Here is a 16,141-nt window from a genome sequence, read left to right on the forward strand (position 1 = left end):
TTTAGATTATGAACCTAAGGGGGCATAAATTCAAATTAAGAAAAGACAGAGGTAGAATAGATGTGCGGAAATTTGCCTTTAGCCAGCGGGTGATTAATTGCTGGAACAAACTTCCATCTGTCATTGTGGAAGTGACAGGTTAAATAAATTTAAGGAGGAACTGGACAGGCATTTGGAGGGAATGGTGTGATTTTTTTTTTTTTTTTTTTGGCTGATGCTGCATAAGCTCATACACTTGCTTTCTTGCATCACATGCCACTACTACATGTTTAAATATAATGGCTTTGTTGCAGTGCATTCTGTTGTCTCAACCTTGAACAATGAGCATAATCTGGATGGTGTTTGAACAGATCTTTTATGGTTATTTCTACTTCATTACTGGCCCAAATATAGAAACAATGCATTTTTTTTTATTGATTAGATCCCAAAAAAGGTTTATGTGAAGAAGCAAGTGAATGATGTATAATTATTTTTTATTATTCACTGAAGCTCTTATCAATAATTTTTTTTTTTTTTAATAAAGTACAACAGGAAACAAGCATAAAATTTCTTGTTCAAATGCTGCTATACATCAAAATCAAGATAAAATAATTACAAAATCTTAACAGTTCTTGAGTACAAAAAAATTAATGCCTTTCTTAGATTCCTCTGCTTTAAATGCAGCAGTGATCATGGTAGCAGACCTTCATCCATTCATTACCATTCTTACAAAATCTGTAAGACAGAATATATATTTATTTTTATTTATATAGTAAAAATATCCAACCGAACATTAAAAAAAAATTTAGTAAAACCTTAAATCTAAAAAATAGATTTAAGGTTTTACTAAGTATCCACACAACATAATCATTGTAGGTCCAACAGTCAGAAATGCATTATGAAATTTGAATTAAACATGAATATCTAAATGCTTTTAAGTGTTAAGTTTTATGCTAATGAGATTATCAAGAATGATATGTTTAACAGTAAACAGGATACTTCCAGAAGGGTACAACTATAATCAGTAGAAATGTAAATAATATACCGTAATGGTCCTCGAGGTGCAGAATGAGACTTTGTGTAGTGGTATACAAAATCAACTTAAAAACAAACTTAAGAATTAATCTGAAACATTTTTTAAAAACTAGACAGAGTACAAGGGTAGAAATCAAAGTAAATACAGAATGTTTCTATTATACAGTACTGAAACAAAACCACAGTAATCACATGCTTGTCTGTTGATAAAGATGAGAAGAGTTAGCTAATGACTTTGAAGTTCCTATCTATAAATTCAATAGGTTGGCATTTGAAAGACAAAAAAAACAAACCTTATCAAAACTTGTAAGAAAAGTAAATTCTGGTAAAATGCAGAAATGCTCAGACCATTAAAAAATAAATCAGTAGAAAAGGACTAATCTATTACATTGTACTAACAGAACTAAGAAATTTGAATCCAGAAATAATCATTAAATTGAAAAACGTAACTATGCTAATAGCAAGGGAGAATGGAACCAAGAATAGCTTGGGGATGGCAATCTTTTGGAACTAATAGGCCATGTTCAATTTCCACCTTCAATAACATGGGATACATGAATAGCAAGATTAAAAAGAAAACTGACAACAGCATTCCCCTTGGAATCATTCAGCCCAGCTCTATGAGCTGAATGATTCCAAGCTGTTCTTGCCACAACACACTCAGAGGGTGCTGACTCTCTTTAAAAATTACAGCTGTGAATTACAGGCTCTGAAAAAGTGATAAGTGTTTGCTGTTTTAGTTACCTAACTGTTATTTTATATTGTACTTTATAAGTAGCATTTAGTTCTAGTTACGCTGGTTATTTTTATTTTAGATAAGAGTTTTTGTAGATTCTACTTAATATACATAAAACCATTGTTTCGTTCGAATCTTGCAGCCATTGTTTTTGTATAGAGTGGTAGAGAATTCAAATTTTTAATTGTGGTAACTACGTAGCTCTAACATAAAATTATATAGCATAATATGCATCACTGCATTTAGGATTCTATTAGATAGTGTAGTATTGACAATTATTTAAACTGATTCTTCAATGCATCACAGCCTAAAAAAAAAATGTGCAACTTGTGAAATGTTTGCCGAACTCTCTGGAACAGAACATGATCTAGCCAAGGAGGATGTCTTTGTGTGTGCCAGATGCAGAGAGTGTGTCTAGAAATTAGGCGCAAACTTAGTTTTCTAATGGGCGTCTATAAGAGCTTGAGGTGTAGGGTGGATGCCCTCAAAGAAATTAATATGAAGAATAAATTAATCTGCCCAACTCAATGCCAGAGCTCACTATTGGGCATCAGGCAACACAGCGGCAATCTTCAAGGCAGAATGCGCTGGTCCCAAAGGAACTAGTTATTGTTGGCAACTATTGTCAGAGAGACGGGTAATATATTGCGTAAGAAGGATAGATGGAATAGGACCTGGGTACATCTGCCAGGGGAAAAAGTTGTTGTGAAGCACATATCTTTTAAGGGCACAAAGGGTGATATTGTTGTACACGTTAGCACCAATGACATTAAGAGTAGGAGATCTGCAGATTTACTTAACAAGTACAGGTCAATGTTGCAAAAAAGTCGTGAGTTAGGGTTAACTTTGAAAACGTCTGCAATTCTGCCCAGATACGATAGGAGGGAGTACATGATGAGAGCCTTGTCAATCAATTCGGCCCTGGAGGAAATGTGCAAGGCTCATGGGGTAGAATTCTTTTCAGCGTGGTCTGTGCTTGTTAACAGGAGAGACTGCTTCTATAGGGATGGGATACACTTAAATAGAAAGGGTGCAAGAATATTCGCTAATGCCATTGCAGCAGTGTTAGGTGGGTCGGAAAACTGCTAGCTTGGGGGGGATTTCCAGACTAAAAGAAGCCGCAGGCAGAGATGAAGGTGATTCTTGCATGACTTTATTAGGATAAGCAGCAGCCTGGAGCAAGGGGTGCTGGGGGTTTCAAGGAGTGATGGCAGTCATCGTGAAACAGGTGGGTATATGGGATGTGTTCGGATAACTAAGAATAAGAATAGGTGCACGTATACTTGCATGTATACCATTGCTAGAAGTATAGTAAATACATTTGATGAATTTGAAGTGTTGGTCAAGACATCAAAGGCATATTATTTCCCCAGGGGCTCACATCTGGTGAGTATGGGCTTGGCACACCCAGGGTCCTGAGCTGGATATCATCATCATTCTCTTTCTTGGTGATTCCCTTCTACTTCTCTCTCTCAGGGTAATTCAGAAATTTTTTTTTGGCTGGTGCAGCATAAGCCCCAGGCTTCCTTGTACCATATGGCTAATAATAAAAAAAAAAAAAAAAAAAAAAAAAAAAATATCAGTGACGTGGTGTCACACAGATATTATGAATGCAGAATTGGAATTTGGGGAGTACAATGTGTACAGAAAGGATAGACAGGATAGGAAGGGAGGAGGGGTTATGCTGTTAATTAAGAAAAACAAAATTAAAAGAAGTGCATCTAGTTGATATAGATGGACAGTGCACTGCTGAGTCAGCTTGGTGAGACTAAAGCACTGCGAAAGCAAAAATAAGAGTAGGAGTGTGTTATAGGCCTAATGACTTGAATGAGTACAACAAACAATTGTACAGAGAAATAGAGTGGGCTAGTACATCAGAATGTCTTATAATGGGGGATTTTAATTTCCCAGATATTGACTGGAACTTGTGGTTGGTCACTCGCACACTAGTAAGACTCTTATGGATTTATTGGATGACTGTTTTCTGCATCAACATATTCGAGAGGCAACCAGAGAGGATAATGCTCTTGATCTGGTTATCAGCAGTGATCATTTGTGTATTAAGAATTTGCAGATAACGGAACCGCTATCTGCAAATGGCGATTACAGTGTACTGATGCGAGATTGACTTAAAGATATAATTACCATCAGGGGTAAAGGAAAGGGTTCTTGCTTCCATAAAGGTGAGTACAGTGGTCTCAGATAGTTTTTAAATTCTGTACAGTGGGACCAACTGATGATGTTACCAACATCAAATTCTAAATGGTTGTCAAATGAACTAATGAGACTCGTGGCAGAGAAGAAAAACGCATGGATGCATATAAATTATCAGGTGACACAGAAGCCTACGGCAGGTATAAGCTAGTCTGCAACCAAGTCACAAAGGAGATCAGGCAGACGAAGGCAGATTACGAGAAATCTTTGACAAAGGATGCTAGGAAAAACAGCAAGGATTTCTTTACTTATATAAACTGTGAAAGGAAGGGGGTGACTCAGATTGATTCACTTGATATCGATAGTTCCTGTTGATGATCCTGCTCATATAGCAAACAAACTGAATGAGTATTTTGCATCTACATTCACGTATGAGGAGTTATTAAGGATTGAAAATGCCAGAAGGTTATAAAATTGTAGCATGGTGCTTAATGATTTTGTAATAATTAATGTAAGAGTTAAACATAAGAAAGGCACCTGTGGTGGATGGGATCTATCCAGTTAATTAAAGGAGGCAGCAAAGGAACTAACTGGCAACCCAAAGGTCGTGAGTTCGAATCCTACCTAGGGCTTGGATCAGAGTAAAATGCAAAAACTTTGGGAGGTACAATATGGCCATAGAAGCTGATGTGCCAACAACTAACAAAAGAAAAGAGGAAAAAAAAAAAAAAAAAGAACTAAGCAAACCCTTAGCCATAATTATGAGAGCATCTTTTGACTCAAGGGAGGTCCCACGCACTGAAGATGTGCAAATGTGTCCCCAATTCACAAAGGGGAATCAAAGTGTGACACGAGTAATTACAGACCAGTTAATTTAACTTCAGTTCCAGGGAAAATAATGGAGTCACTGGTTAAAGATGAAATTGCAGGATCATCTAGACAAGACTGCAGCAATAATTCAGACACAGCATGGGTTTGTTAAGGGAAAGTCTTGTCTGACAAATCTTATAGGATATTATGATGTGGTTACAAAGGAACTAGATGCAAAAAATAATTTTGATATCATCTATTTGGATTTCAGGAAAGCTTTTGACACTGTTGCGCATGAAAGACTATTGTACAAAATGGAGCAGAATGGTATTAAGGGTAAGTTGCTACAATGGATTAAAGGGTGGCTGAGTGGGAGAAGACAGAGGGTGGTAATTAATGGGCACTGCTCTTCGTGGACTAATGTTATTAGTGGAGTCCCATAGGGTTCGGTGTTGGGTCCACTGTTGTTTTGTGTATTTATCAATGATATTGATGAAGGTATATCAGGCTTAGTGTCAAAGTTTGCAGATGATACAAAGGTTGGCAGGGTTTTTAATGACAGTAATGGCAGTGTGCTACTGCAACAGGATCTAGAAAATTTGGGAAGATGGGCTGGGAAGTGGCAACTGAAGTTTAACATCGACAAATGCAAAGTACTGCATATAGGTAGAAGTAACCCCCAGAGGAACGTACCAACTGTGTGGTACTACACTTAGGGTGGTAGAAAATGAAAAAGACCTGGGATTAATTGTGCAGTCAGATATCAAGTTTTCTGAGCAATGCAGACAGGCTGCCAGGGCAGGTCATTGGGTTTTGTCAATGATATATAGGAATTGTGCTGGCAGGGAAAAGGAGGTGATTGTCCCTCTGTATAAGGCAATGGTCAGGCCATGCCTTCAGTACTGCGTACAGGTCTGGAGGCCTCATTTTAGGAAGGATGTAGATTTGCTTGAGCATCTACAGAGAAGGGCAACACGATTGGTGAGGGGAATGAAGGGATCCTCTTACCAAAAGAGGCTTAAGTTCTGCAAATTGCAGTGGCTAGAGACTAGGCACCAGCGAGGTGATCTGATTGAGATATATAAGGCCTTGTATGTGTTGAGCACGCTGAATTCTGATGGGATTCTTCGAATTGTTCAGATTACAAACCTAAGGGGGCATAAATTCAAACTGAGGAAAGACAGCTGTAGAATAGATGTGCAGAAATTTGCCTTTAGCCAGCAGGTGGTTAATTGCTGGAACAAACTTCCATCTGTTGTGGAAATTGATAGGTTAAATAAATTTAAGGAGGAACTGGACAAACATTTAGAGGGAATGGTGGTGTGAATTTTTTTTTTTTTTGGCTGATGCTACATAAGCTCATATGCTTGCTTTCTTGCATCACATGCCTTCTTTATATACTGGAGGAAGAGACATGTTTATCCAGGATCAGGAAAATAGTTGTGCTGGGATACTTCTTCAGAAGGTAGTGTGCATAACCAAAATTTTGAACTAAGATCCTTTCAAGAACTTATTTCACAAAAAACTTTTTTTATAAATGTGGAAGTTGCAAACCATATTGCTGCTTTAATTTCAAATCATTTCCATTCTGTTTACTTATCTTTGTAGAAATCAATAAAGCAGTTTTATATATAAAAAAAATTACAATTTAATGTATTAAGAAAAAATAATGAAAGTTTTCAATAAAAAATTCAAGTATTGGTAACTTTTAGGCACAACCCATTACCCAATGATCACCTACATGCAGCTTGTGCACTCTCTCACTCTCTGCAATGACTTACTACATAATATTTAGCTTTATTTTTTGAGATACTTTACAAATCAATATATGAATAAAATCAATAAAATGCAACTATCCCATGTTCATTTATCCAAAGAAGCAGCCTATGCAAATGTATTCAGGTAAAGGCTGCATTACTGATATTAAGACAAATATCAATATCACTATGCATCACCCCCAAGTACACTATGGTTTCCAAGCATATGCAAGGGATAGGTTCTTAGTATCAATGCATACATTTTTATTCATGTAAGTTAGGATTCTCCTATAAACCTATATGCATGAATATATGCTTTATTTGTATAGATTGAAAGTACATAAATCTTAAATAAAATAGCCTAGACAAAGTCCCTTTGGGGAACATCACATTTAGGCTAAAGACACATTGTCCTTATCAATCCATAAGGTGTCACTTGATTCAAGTATGGAATTTAACTAATCTGAACAAGAAGCCACTACTACTGCTCATATACCACGCCATAAACCTTCCCCCTTCTCTCTTGCATTGCCAATTTCCATCATAAAATCGACAAGCTATGAGTGACAAACACAAGTATCGATCATGGGTCAGTCATGTACGAATGGGGTTACATACTATGTGTTCGCACAATTTGAGATCCAACAGTATATGAATTTCAAATTTATTTAAATTAAACACATCTTAAAACTACCAAAAATTTCTAAAAAAAAATATTTCATCATACCTTCATAATGCACATTGCCTTGAGAATCCTCCTGACCAGTCAACAACTGTTCTACTTCATCATCTGTTAACTTTTCCCCTTAAAAAAAAAAAACTAAGTTTCATTGTTTCAAGAAACGTTTAATATGAAATGAACTTTTAACTTGACAAAGTTCTCGCATATAATAGAATTTTTATCTGTAAAATAATATTTTCTTGTGCAAGAAACTAATATAAGTTTAAGTTAGTGCTTAATACATAAGTTAAGTTAGTGTTTAAGTATCATTTCTAAATTATATAAAGCAAAAACAAAATTTTCATAAAATAAGCATTTTTACAATACATCTCATTGTGAAAATCCTCAAAACAAGTTGCCTATTCTTGCATGCCTAATAAGAACACTTTCAGCTCACGTTGCAAATGAATTGACTAGGTACTTTCATCAATATTTACAGAAGACCTTTAATGGTGAGGAGAAGCTGTGCAAGTGAAGCTAGAAAACATGAAAAATTAGCTGATTAGAAAAAGTTGAGCCTAAAGGTGAGTAAGGTCGTTGCTATTTGGTTTTTAGGAGCATTAGCAACTAAGGCCACATTACTCCGGGGTTATGCGGTGGTCATTCCCTGACCTTTCCGCATCCTCCGTATTTGGTGGTCACGGGCTCAAACCCCGGTCTAATCAAGAAGCGTGTGCTACGCACTGCTGCTCCTACCCACCTGGCTACGGAGAGGTGAGTAAGGCTCCAGAGAGTTGATGGCATATACCCTGTAATTTTGAGGGAGGCAGCAAGAGTCAGTGAATCATTAAACTCAATCATGAGATTGTCACTAGACTTAGGAGTTATTTCCGTTCGTTATTTGGTTTTTAGGAGCATTAGCAACTAAGGCCATATTGCTCCGGGATATGCGGTGGTCATTCCTTGACCTTTCCGCATACTCCGTATTTGGTGGTGACGGGCTCGAACCCCGGTCTAATCAAGAAGCATGTGCTACGCACTGCTGCTCCTTCCCACCTGGCTACGGAGGCGCCCGGAGTTATTTCCATGGATTGGAGAAGTGCAAATGCATCACAATAAATAAAGGTAATTCTAAGAATGAAGTGGACAACTACCAACCAGTTAGTCTGACTTCGGCAGTAGGGGAAAATTATGGAGGCAATACAGGATCATTCAGATAAAAATGAAATTCTGAAGGAAACAGGATGGTTTTGTAAAGGGAAAATCTAGTTTCAGTCATGTATATAAGCTGTATTATATTGGAATCACAGGAAAAAAATCCTCAGATGGATTGTAAGATGACTATAGGACAAGAGGCAGAGGATTGTGATTAATCTAAGAAATGGGGTTCCTCCATGGATCAGTACTGGGACAACCACACCCAAAATTTTCTTAAATAATATTGACAAAGGGATGAAGGTGTTATGTTAAAATTTGCAGCTGATGCAAAGATCAGAAGAGTAATAGATCCACTGTGACTAATCTCAGCCACCACCAGCTCCATCCTCTGTGTTTGAATCTCAAGCAGAGTTTGCAGTAGCCTATGTAGACCTAGAAGCCGCGTTCAGACCATTATCAAATCAAGGGAGAACTCTACAGTTCCTGACTGTCACTTCTTCAAAATAGAATAATCTGGCTTACTGTCCATGGGAAAATATATGACACTATCTCTTCAGGCATGCCACAAGGTCGTGTCATATCTGGGCTCTTGTTTACAGCACTTATCTCCCCACTAGTTGCATTCAGACATGACACTTTATGCTATGCAGATGATATGCAACTCCTCACACTGATTTCTCCACACAATGATCGTCTTATGATAACAGCATCAATCAATAATACACTCCTGGAATTTGCAAACTGCCTCAACCAGTTTGGATTAAAAATAAACCCAGCAAAGTCTGAATTTATGATATTCTTAAAGAAAACACCTTCTTACATTCTGCCAACACTTGTAATTCTCCTAACCCCATCATCAATAAGCACACTGATCTTGGGTTTTTGATTCTAAGCTCTGCTTCAGGAACCACTTGGACAAGCTGCTCACCCTGGCAACTTGACTCCAATGGATTGCCAAACAGCACTTACATTACATTAATGAAATCACAACTACCAGAAAATATATATTTATTTATTTATCGTATGGCTTGTACAGTACACATGGAATCAAATTACATGACTCAAGAAAGATAGATAAAAAATTAGGTATAAAATTAAATATCACAAGAATCACAGATGAACATTTAACTTATTTAAATAGTCAATTTCTGCATCGGCCACCAACAGAAAGTCTTCAGGGTTTCCTTTGCAGGCTCACAAGGCACCGTCCTCTATTATGTGTTGGATGGTCTGTCTATTGGCTCTGCAGTCACACGTTAGGGAAGGAATTTTGCCCCACTTATAGAGAAGGTCTACACATCTACCGTGGCACGTTCATGCCCTGTTTAATGCTAGCCATATCCTACGAGGCTGGTCAAAACCAGGTGGTGTTTCAGAGATACAAGGCATGGTACAACATCGAGGAGGGGAGTTTTGTAGCCACTCTTGCATCCAGGTGTCCAGAAGGTTGAAATTGGCTTGCTGCAATGTTTTAGCCATCAGGATTGGTGGATGTCTGGAACGGAGCCCATTTATTCCTAGGTCTCGAATGTTGTTGTTGTTATTTGGAACATTAGCAACTAAGGCCATATTGCTCCGGGGATATGCGGTGGTCATTCCCTGACCTTTCCACATCCTCCGTATTTAATGGTCACGGGCTCGAACCCCGGTCTAATCAAGAAGCATGGGGTCTCGAATGTCCGAGTTTGGTGGTAGTTCAAAATTGTCTATTTTTCTGTATTCTCTGATAAGTGCACATTTTCTTCGGAGGTCTATTGGCAGGATGTGGCTCAAGACGGGTAGCCAAAAGGCAGGGGTGGGCCTGACTGTTCTGGTTATGATGCACATGGTGTTATTTAGCTGTACATTCGCTTTTTTATGTAGTTACTGTTAAGCCAAACTGGAGCACAGTACTCTGAAGCTGCATAGACAAGACCGAGAGCTGACAAACATAAGGTTGAGGCAGAGGAGCCCCATGTGGTACCACATAGCTTTTGCAGAATGTTATTCCTTGTTTTCAGTTTTACCGCAGCCCTTGCCAGATAATGTTCTGTCTAGTGTGACACCCAAGTATTTCAGATATTTGTTGTGGTTAAGACGGGCGTTCTCGAATAGTATATTCAGCTCTCTAGTTGCCATCTTATTATTGAGATGGAAGCAAGATGCCGCAGTCTTGGGGTAGGCCAGTGCTGAGTTTCTTTTTATTGCTCATTGTGTGTCCCATTATCACCTGGAAATTTCTATTTGTGAGCATGTTATCAATAAGTCAGGCAGTTGTTTTGTAGTATTTTATATATTAAGCTGTCTCCAAACAGTGTCATAAGCTGCAGTTAGATCAATGAAGACCACAGAGGTTTTCAGTTGTTTTTGCAACTGCCTTGATGGGTGTTGTTAAGGTGAGGACTTTATCTACACAGCTTTGGTTTGGGCGGAATCCTGCTTGCTCAATGGGAATTTTTTCAAGTATTTTGGAGCTGATCTTGTTGTAGAGTAGCCTTTCAAGTAGTTTTTAAGTCATGCTCAGTCATGTTTATAAGTAAAGCAACAGGACAGTAACTGAGGGAGGTGTGCTGGTTTTCCTGGCTTCGGGGTGGCAATAATTTTCGCATGTTTGAGATGTTTTGGAATATCACCTGTTTGTAGTATGCTAGAGAGGAAGTGTGCTAACCATAATCTTGCGTATTTTCCAAAGTGAATTAGAAATTCTGGATGGATGCCATCAAAACCTGGGGCTTTGCCCGCTCTCATATCCTTAAGTGCAGCTGTGATCTCATCATCAGAAAACGGTCTGGAGTATTCTGTTTCTGGAGCACTTACATGTTTAAGGGTCTTGAGTTCCTGTTTCACTTGGATTGTGCATTCTCGGTTGTTTGGAGCTCTAGAGGTGGATACAATAAGTGTTGCAATGGCATTTGATGTAACTGGAATATTATCACGAGCCATAGGGTTGCTGTTTCCCAGCTTCCGTAGGAGAGACCATGCTTTCCTGCTGGACTTCTTAAAATCAAATGGTTTCAATGATCTGTATCCATTTTTCTCGGCAGGTGGCATCAAGGCTGTGTAGCAGCTCATCTGCTATCTCTTGATCATCACTTTCAAGAAAGTCCCTATACAGATTCTCACTAGTCTCATTCTATACTGGAATGTATTCCTTTCAGTACCCTCTGGTAATGTGCTCTTTAGCCATGCTTATCACTGCACCCACAAATCTCTTGTAGTTTTCAGGAGAGGGGTGAATCCATCCCAAACACCTATCAAGGTCTCCTGAGAAAGCACCCCAGTTTGCCTTACTGAAGTTCCATTTAGGGGGGAAAAGAAGTTACTAATGGGATGTTTGTTCTGATTTCTATAAGGGCTGGGGGGTGCTGGTGTGAGGGAAATCTGCCAGGATTCTTCGAGACGCTCTTAGTGGGTGATTATTTTCATCAATAGTGACAAAGCAGAAAATATATAAAAACCAAGGTATACCCTCTGCTTTTATATGTTGCAGAAGTATATGCATCTGCAGCCCCTAACACAATTAGGCCACTTCTTTTTGATGAGTTTTGGCAAGGGTAACTGAAATGGCAAGCCTGATACAAATTCACAGGATGAAATGCCTTACCATGACTATTAAAATGATCATTGGTAAGATTTCAGCACCGTCATTCTGGAACATGCTCTTGGAGAGTCCCTGAGCCTTCCCTCAGAGCGACTCCAACTCTGTGCCCACATCTCAGCAGTCTCCATCTATCTGATAGGTTTTTACCTTTTCAGCTACTTTCATGTGTCCAGTCATTGGATGCTGACCCTAATAAGTTTGCTTGTGGGGAATACAGACGCCGCATCCTTGAATTGTACTTTCCTGTTCCTGATTGTTAGGTCCTCGAAGCTTATCTGAATGATGCAAGCCAACGACACCATCTGATTTGAAGATGGCTTACTAACTTATCAACATTACAGTGACCAATGATGAACTTACTACCTCATTATGTATATAAAATTATTTGTTTCCATCTAGATCTTCCTCGTATATTATGATATAACTGTATTATACTTTGTTTTGAGCTGTACTTCCTTAGGTCCATAGTGTTCTATTGATGATTTATCAAACATTTGCTTTTTGAGATAGGGAGGTCATAATCTCACTGTATAAAGCAATGGTAAGACCAAACTTGGAATACTCTGTTCAAGTATGGAGACTGCACCTTAAAAAAGAAAACTTCTTGAGATTGTCCCAAGATGATGGGGCAATTTGCCTGGTGAAATCAGCAAGAAAGGCACTCATAAGAGGAAAGACTGAATATGTGAGCTACAGATCTAGGCACCTTAGAGGAGAAAGTAAAATGAATGGCAATGACATTTTCACTTTTATACATGATTCTAGAGCCAGAAGCCATAAATTCATATTACAAGGGAAGAGGTTTAAACTGGATTGTAGGAAGCTTTCTTTAGCCAATGGGTTATTAATTACTGGTATAAGTTACCCCCATGGGTGGGTGAGGCTGATGGCTTGAGGAAATTTAAAGGTCAGCTGGACAGACAGGCTCCTATGCGAGGAGGAATCAAATAGGTAGTTTATTATTTTGAATTACTATTATTATTTTTTTCCTGGCGCAGCAAAAGCATAGGGCTTCCTTTCATTGTATCACTAATACTAATACCTCCCAGGTGGAGAAGTATACTGTTACTTATTCTAAGTTGAGTACCACTACCTAGACAGCACTGTTTTGGAGATGTCTTCTCATCAGTTGGTGAATAGGTACCCAAAGTGTAAGAGATTCCTTTTTATACAAACTTTGTTTTGCTTTATATTTAGCTACCTATAAAAATTATGTTAAATATTTTATTGCTTGAGGTTTACAGCTCTAAATTTACATGACCGAAATCTTACCTGACATCTCTCATGTTGTGGAAAAGAATTCACAACTGAGCTGTCCGTTTTCACACTCTGGATACCTGTCCACTGACCAAAGAAGAGACAGTATATTTTCTCTACTTTGGAAGTGTTGCTTATTCAAGGTGCAATAGTAGGTGACTTGTGAAGGATTTGATGATGAGATGCACTGTAAGGAAGTCATTTTATGTAAAATTTGTTCTACTCTATATGATTGTTACATACAACACGTCCAGCAGAATTACTACCAATAAAAAAATATGTATATATTCCATAAACCAATCGTGATAGAATCACAATTATTTATTTTTAACTCACAGATGCACAAACTTCCAAAATATGCACATGTCAGTAGATATCCACATATGCACCTTTGGTAGCCCAACAGATACCAAGCCAGTATTCTACCTCTTGCCAGATGCTTTGCAGCATCTGTGACATGACAGATTCACAAACAATTATTCACTAACACAGCTCAGCTACACCCTGCACTGGTGTTTGGTACACATGGCCTTTTACATACCCCCATAAACAGAAATCTAAAGGGGTCAAATCTGGTGACCTAAGATGTCATGTGATGGGACTTACTCTTCCAATCCAACTCTCTGGAAACTGTTTGTTCAAGTAGGCTTTCACTGGATTGGCATAAAGTAGAGGGGGATCCATCTTGTTTAAAAGGGTATCCTTGTGGTATCAGAGGAATTGTATAATTTCAAAGCATGTTGAGGTATGTTCAAGGTTTATTCAAGGCAGAACTTGACAAACATTTGGAGCGAGTGGATGGGTGAAATAAGGGAGTTTTTTTTTTTTTTTTTTGGCTGATGCTATATAAGCTTGCTTTCTTGCATCATGTGCCTTTGCTAATGCTAATGTTGCCCCTGTTACTGTGGTTTCTGCAAAGTATGGCCCAATCACAGAATCCAAATTCATGGCACACTGCACATTTACTTTTGGGCTATTGCACTCATGTTACATTACCATATGTGGGTTTTCACTTCCCCAGCTTCAACAGTTGTGTTGGTTTACCCGACCAGAGATGTGAAAGGTGGCTACATCAGAGAAGGCAATGCAATGGAGAACTGCACTGTCATCATCTATCCATGATAATATTTCATGAGCAAATGTGCTCCATTTAGGTATGTCATCTGCTTGTATCTTCTGTACCAACTGGATCTTGTAAGCTCTAAGCAGCAGTCTTTTGTGCACAATATTGTATACAGTAGATTGTGGAGTATGCATTTTGCAACTACCCATTGAATGGATTTACAGGGCTATGCTGAAAAGCTTCCTGGACCACTTCAATTTCATCCGTGTCCACTGCCTGGTTGCCATTTCCATTTTGCTTCACAGCAAAGAACCTGTTTCCAACAACTGTTTATGCCATTTTACTATGCTATAATGTTCAAGTGGATTCTGTCCATATTCCTGCCTGAATTTCCTTTGCACAGTAACTGGACACTTTAATTCCAGTTAAAACCAAAAGCAACAGTGAACTTTCTGTTACAAAGTAAATGGCACCATTTTGATGCTAAGTGCTCATATGCGCAACACAGTGGGCATGATCAATTGTTCTTCTGGTTACACAAATTTAGCAGGTTTCTGCACCTGCAAAAAAAAAAAAACCTATTACGCTATCATTATTAATTTATGAATGGTATATACGTTTTATTGGTAGTAATTCTGCCAAACAACCTGTATAGAAACAATGCCCAAGGGTAAAATTTGTTAAATCTGTTATAACTTGAAGCATACAACCCCAAAATTGACATGAGCATAATTCATTAAATGAAACAAGCACTTGAACTTCTTTAATAACGATCGTAAAATAAGATTAAATTGCAACTTCGAATAAACTCATACAAAATGTAGATTTCGATATTCGTCCTGCAGAAAGCATTCGTAAAAACTGAGCAAATCATCTCTGAATCTCGAATATATCACATTGGCCCAATATAATACCTCAGGAAATAGTTAACCAGAATGCAATGATGCACCATCCAGCCAAGATACAGAGACAGAAATCTCAACTGTGCACACAGTATCACTATCATTTGGAATGAAGTGTTTGCAACAGACTGTACTGGATGGCTGAAAGCATGCTGTCTGGTCTTACAAATTTGTTTCAGACATCAAGCAGGTAATAAGAGGATGTACTGAAATGAAATCAATCCCATAATACCCAGAGTCACTACAGATACTTATAGACCAATGCTTGAACAGTAGATACTACTTAAGCACAATTGCAAACCAGACCACCATGACTCTACCCTCCTGATGAGAGCTACTAATGACATGTGTTGTGTTGGTTTACACCATCAATGCAAAAGTGATTCCAGAAACATGTCAGTAACCACTTCCTACTTTTCTAGTCAGCACAGACCCACTAAGTCTACATGGCCAAATACATTAGAGCAGCAATGACTTTTCTGACCAGCATGACATATGTAAACTGAAACAAAAATATTACAATATGTTGTACTTATCCACCTGTTGTGCCAACTTTCACCTAGGGCCTCAACATGCTGCTGCTGCCATACCTGTTTGTCCACTGCCAGATCTTATATCCTCCCAGGTCTGCACTCCTTTTTAATCATTTCTGCAATGTGGTCTTAAATCTACCTATTTTTCTCCAGCTCTGTGTTATTCTTACATACTGACCTTATATCTTCTTAATGTGTCCTAAACATTGATCTTTTCTGTTTTATAAAGTGTAAGACTTAGCCTGTTATCTGTCTTATTTTTATTTTTTCTGTTTGCTGTACTCCCATTAAATTAACCAACAAAAAATATTTTTTGTCACACTTCCACAATGAAGATATGCGATTCTGGAGGAAATAAACGAGCCGATTCCGAAAACCACCATAAAAAGTCTATCACATCTACATTAAAAGATGTACCAACGTTTAATGTTAAAATAAATAAATATAATTCAAGTTTGTAATACAAGTTTAAAAAAATATAATATATTCTCTATAACTCATTTAACTTTAGATTTA

At 38.0% G+C, this 16,141-nt stretch overlaps 1 protein-coding gene across 1 annotated transcript in view; it reads right to left on the reverse strand.

Moving 5' to 3' along the window:
* Positions 1–566: 566 nt before the first annotated feature.
* The window catches only part of LOC150075234 (myosin-2 essential light chain-like), a 78,919-nt gene continuing 63,344 nt past the window's right edge, over positions 567–16,141 (reverse strand). The window contains exons 5-6 of the mRNA XM_090388305.1: positions 7,199–7,276; positions 567–714 (exon numbers count right to left, since the gene is read on the reverse strand). Coding sequence (XP_090244431.1) covers positions 686–714; positions 7,199–7,276 — 107 coding nt within the window. The 3' untranslated portion in view covers positions 567–685. The remainder of the gene's footprint in view (positions 715–7,198; positions 7,277–16,141) is intronic.

The sequence above is a fragment of the Mastigoproctus giganteus genome, chromosome 14 (genome assembly GCF_048544385.1).
Source record: "Mastigoproctus giganteus isolate SK-2022 chromosome 14, ASM4854438v1, whole genome shotgun sequence".
NCBI lineage: Eukaryota > Metazoa > Arthropoda > Arachnida > Uropygi > Thelyphonidae > Mastigoproctus > Mastigoproctus giganteus.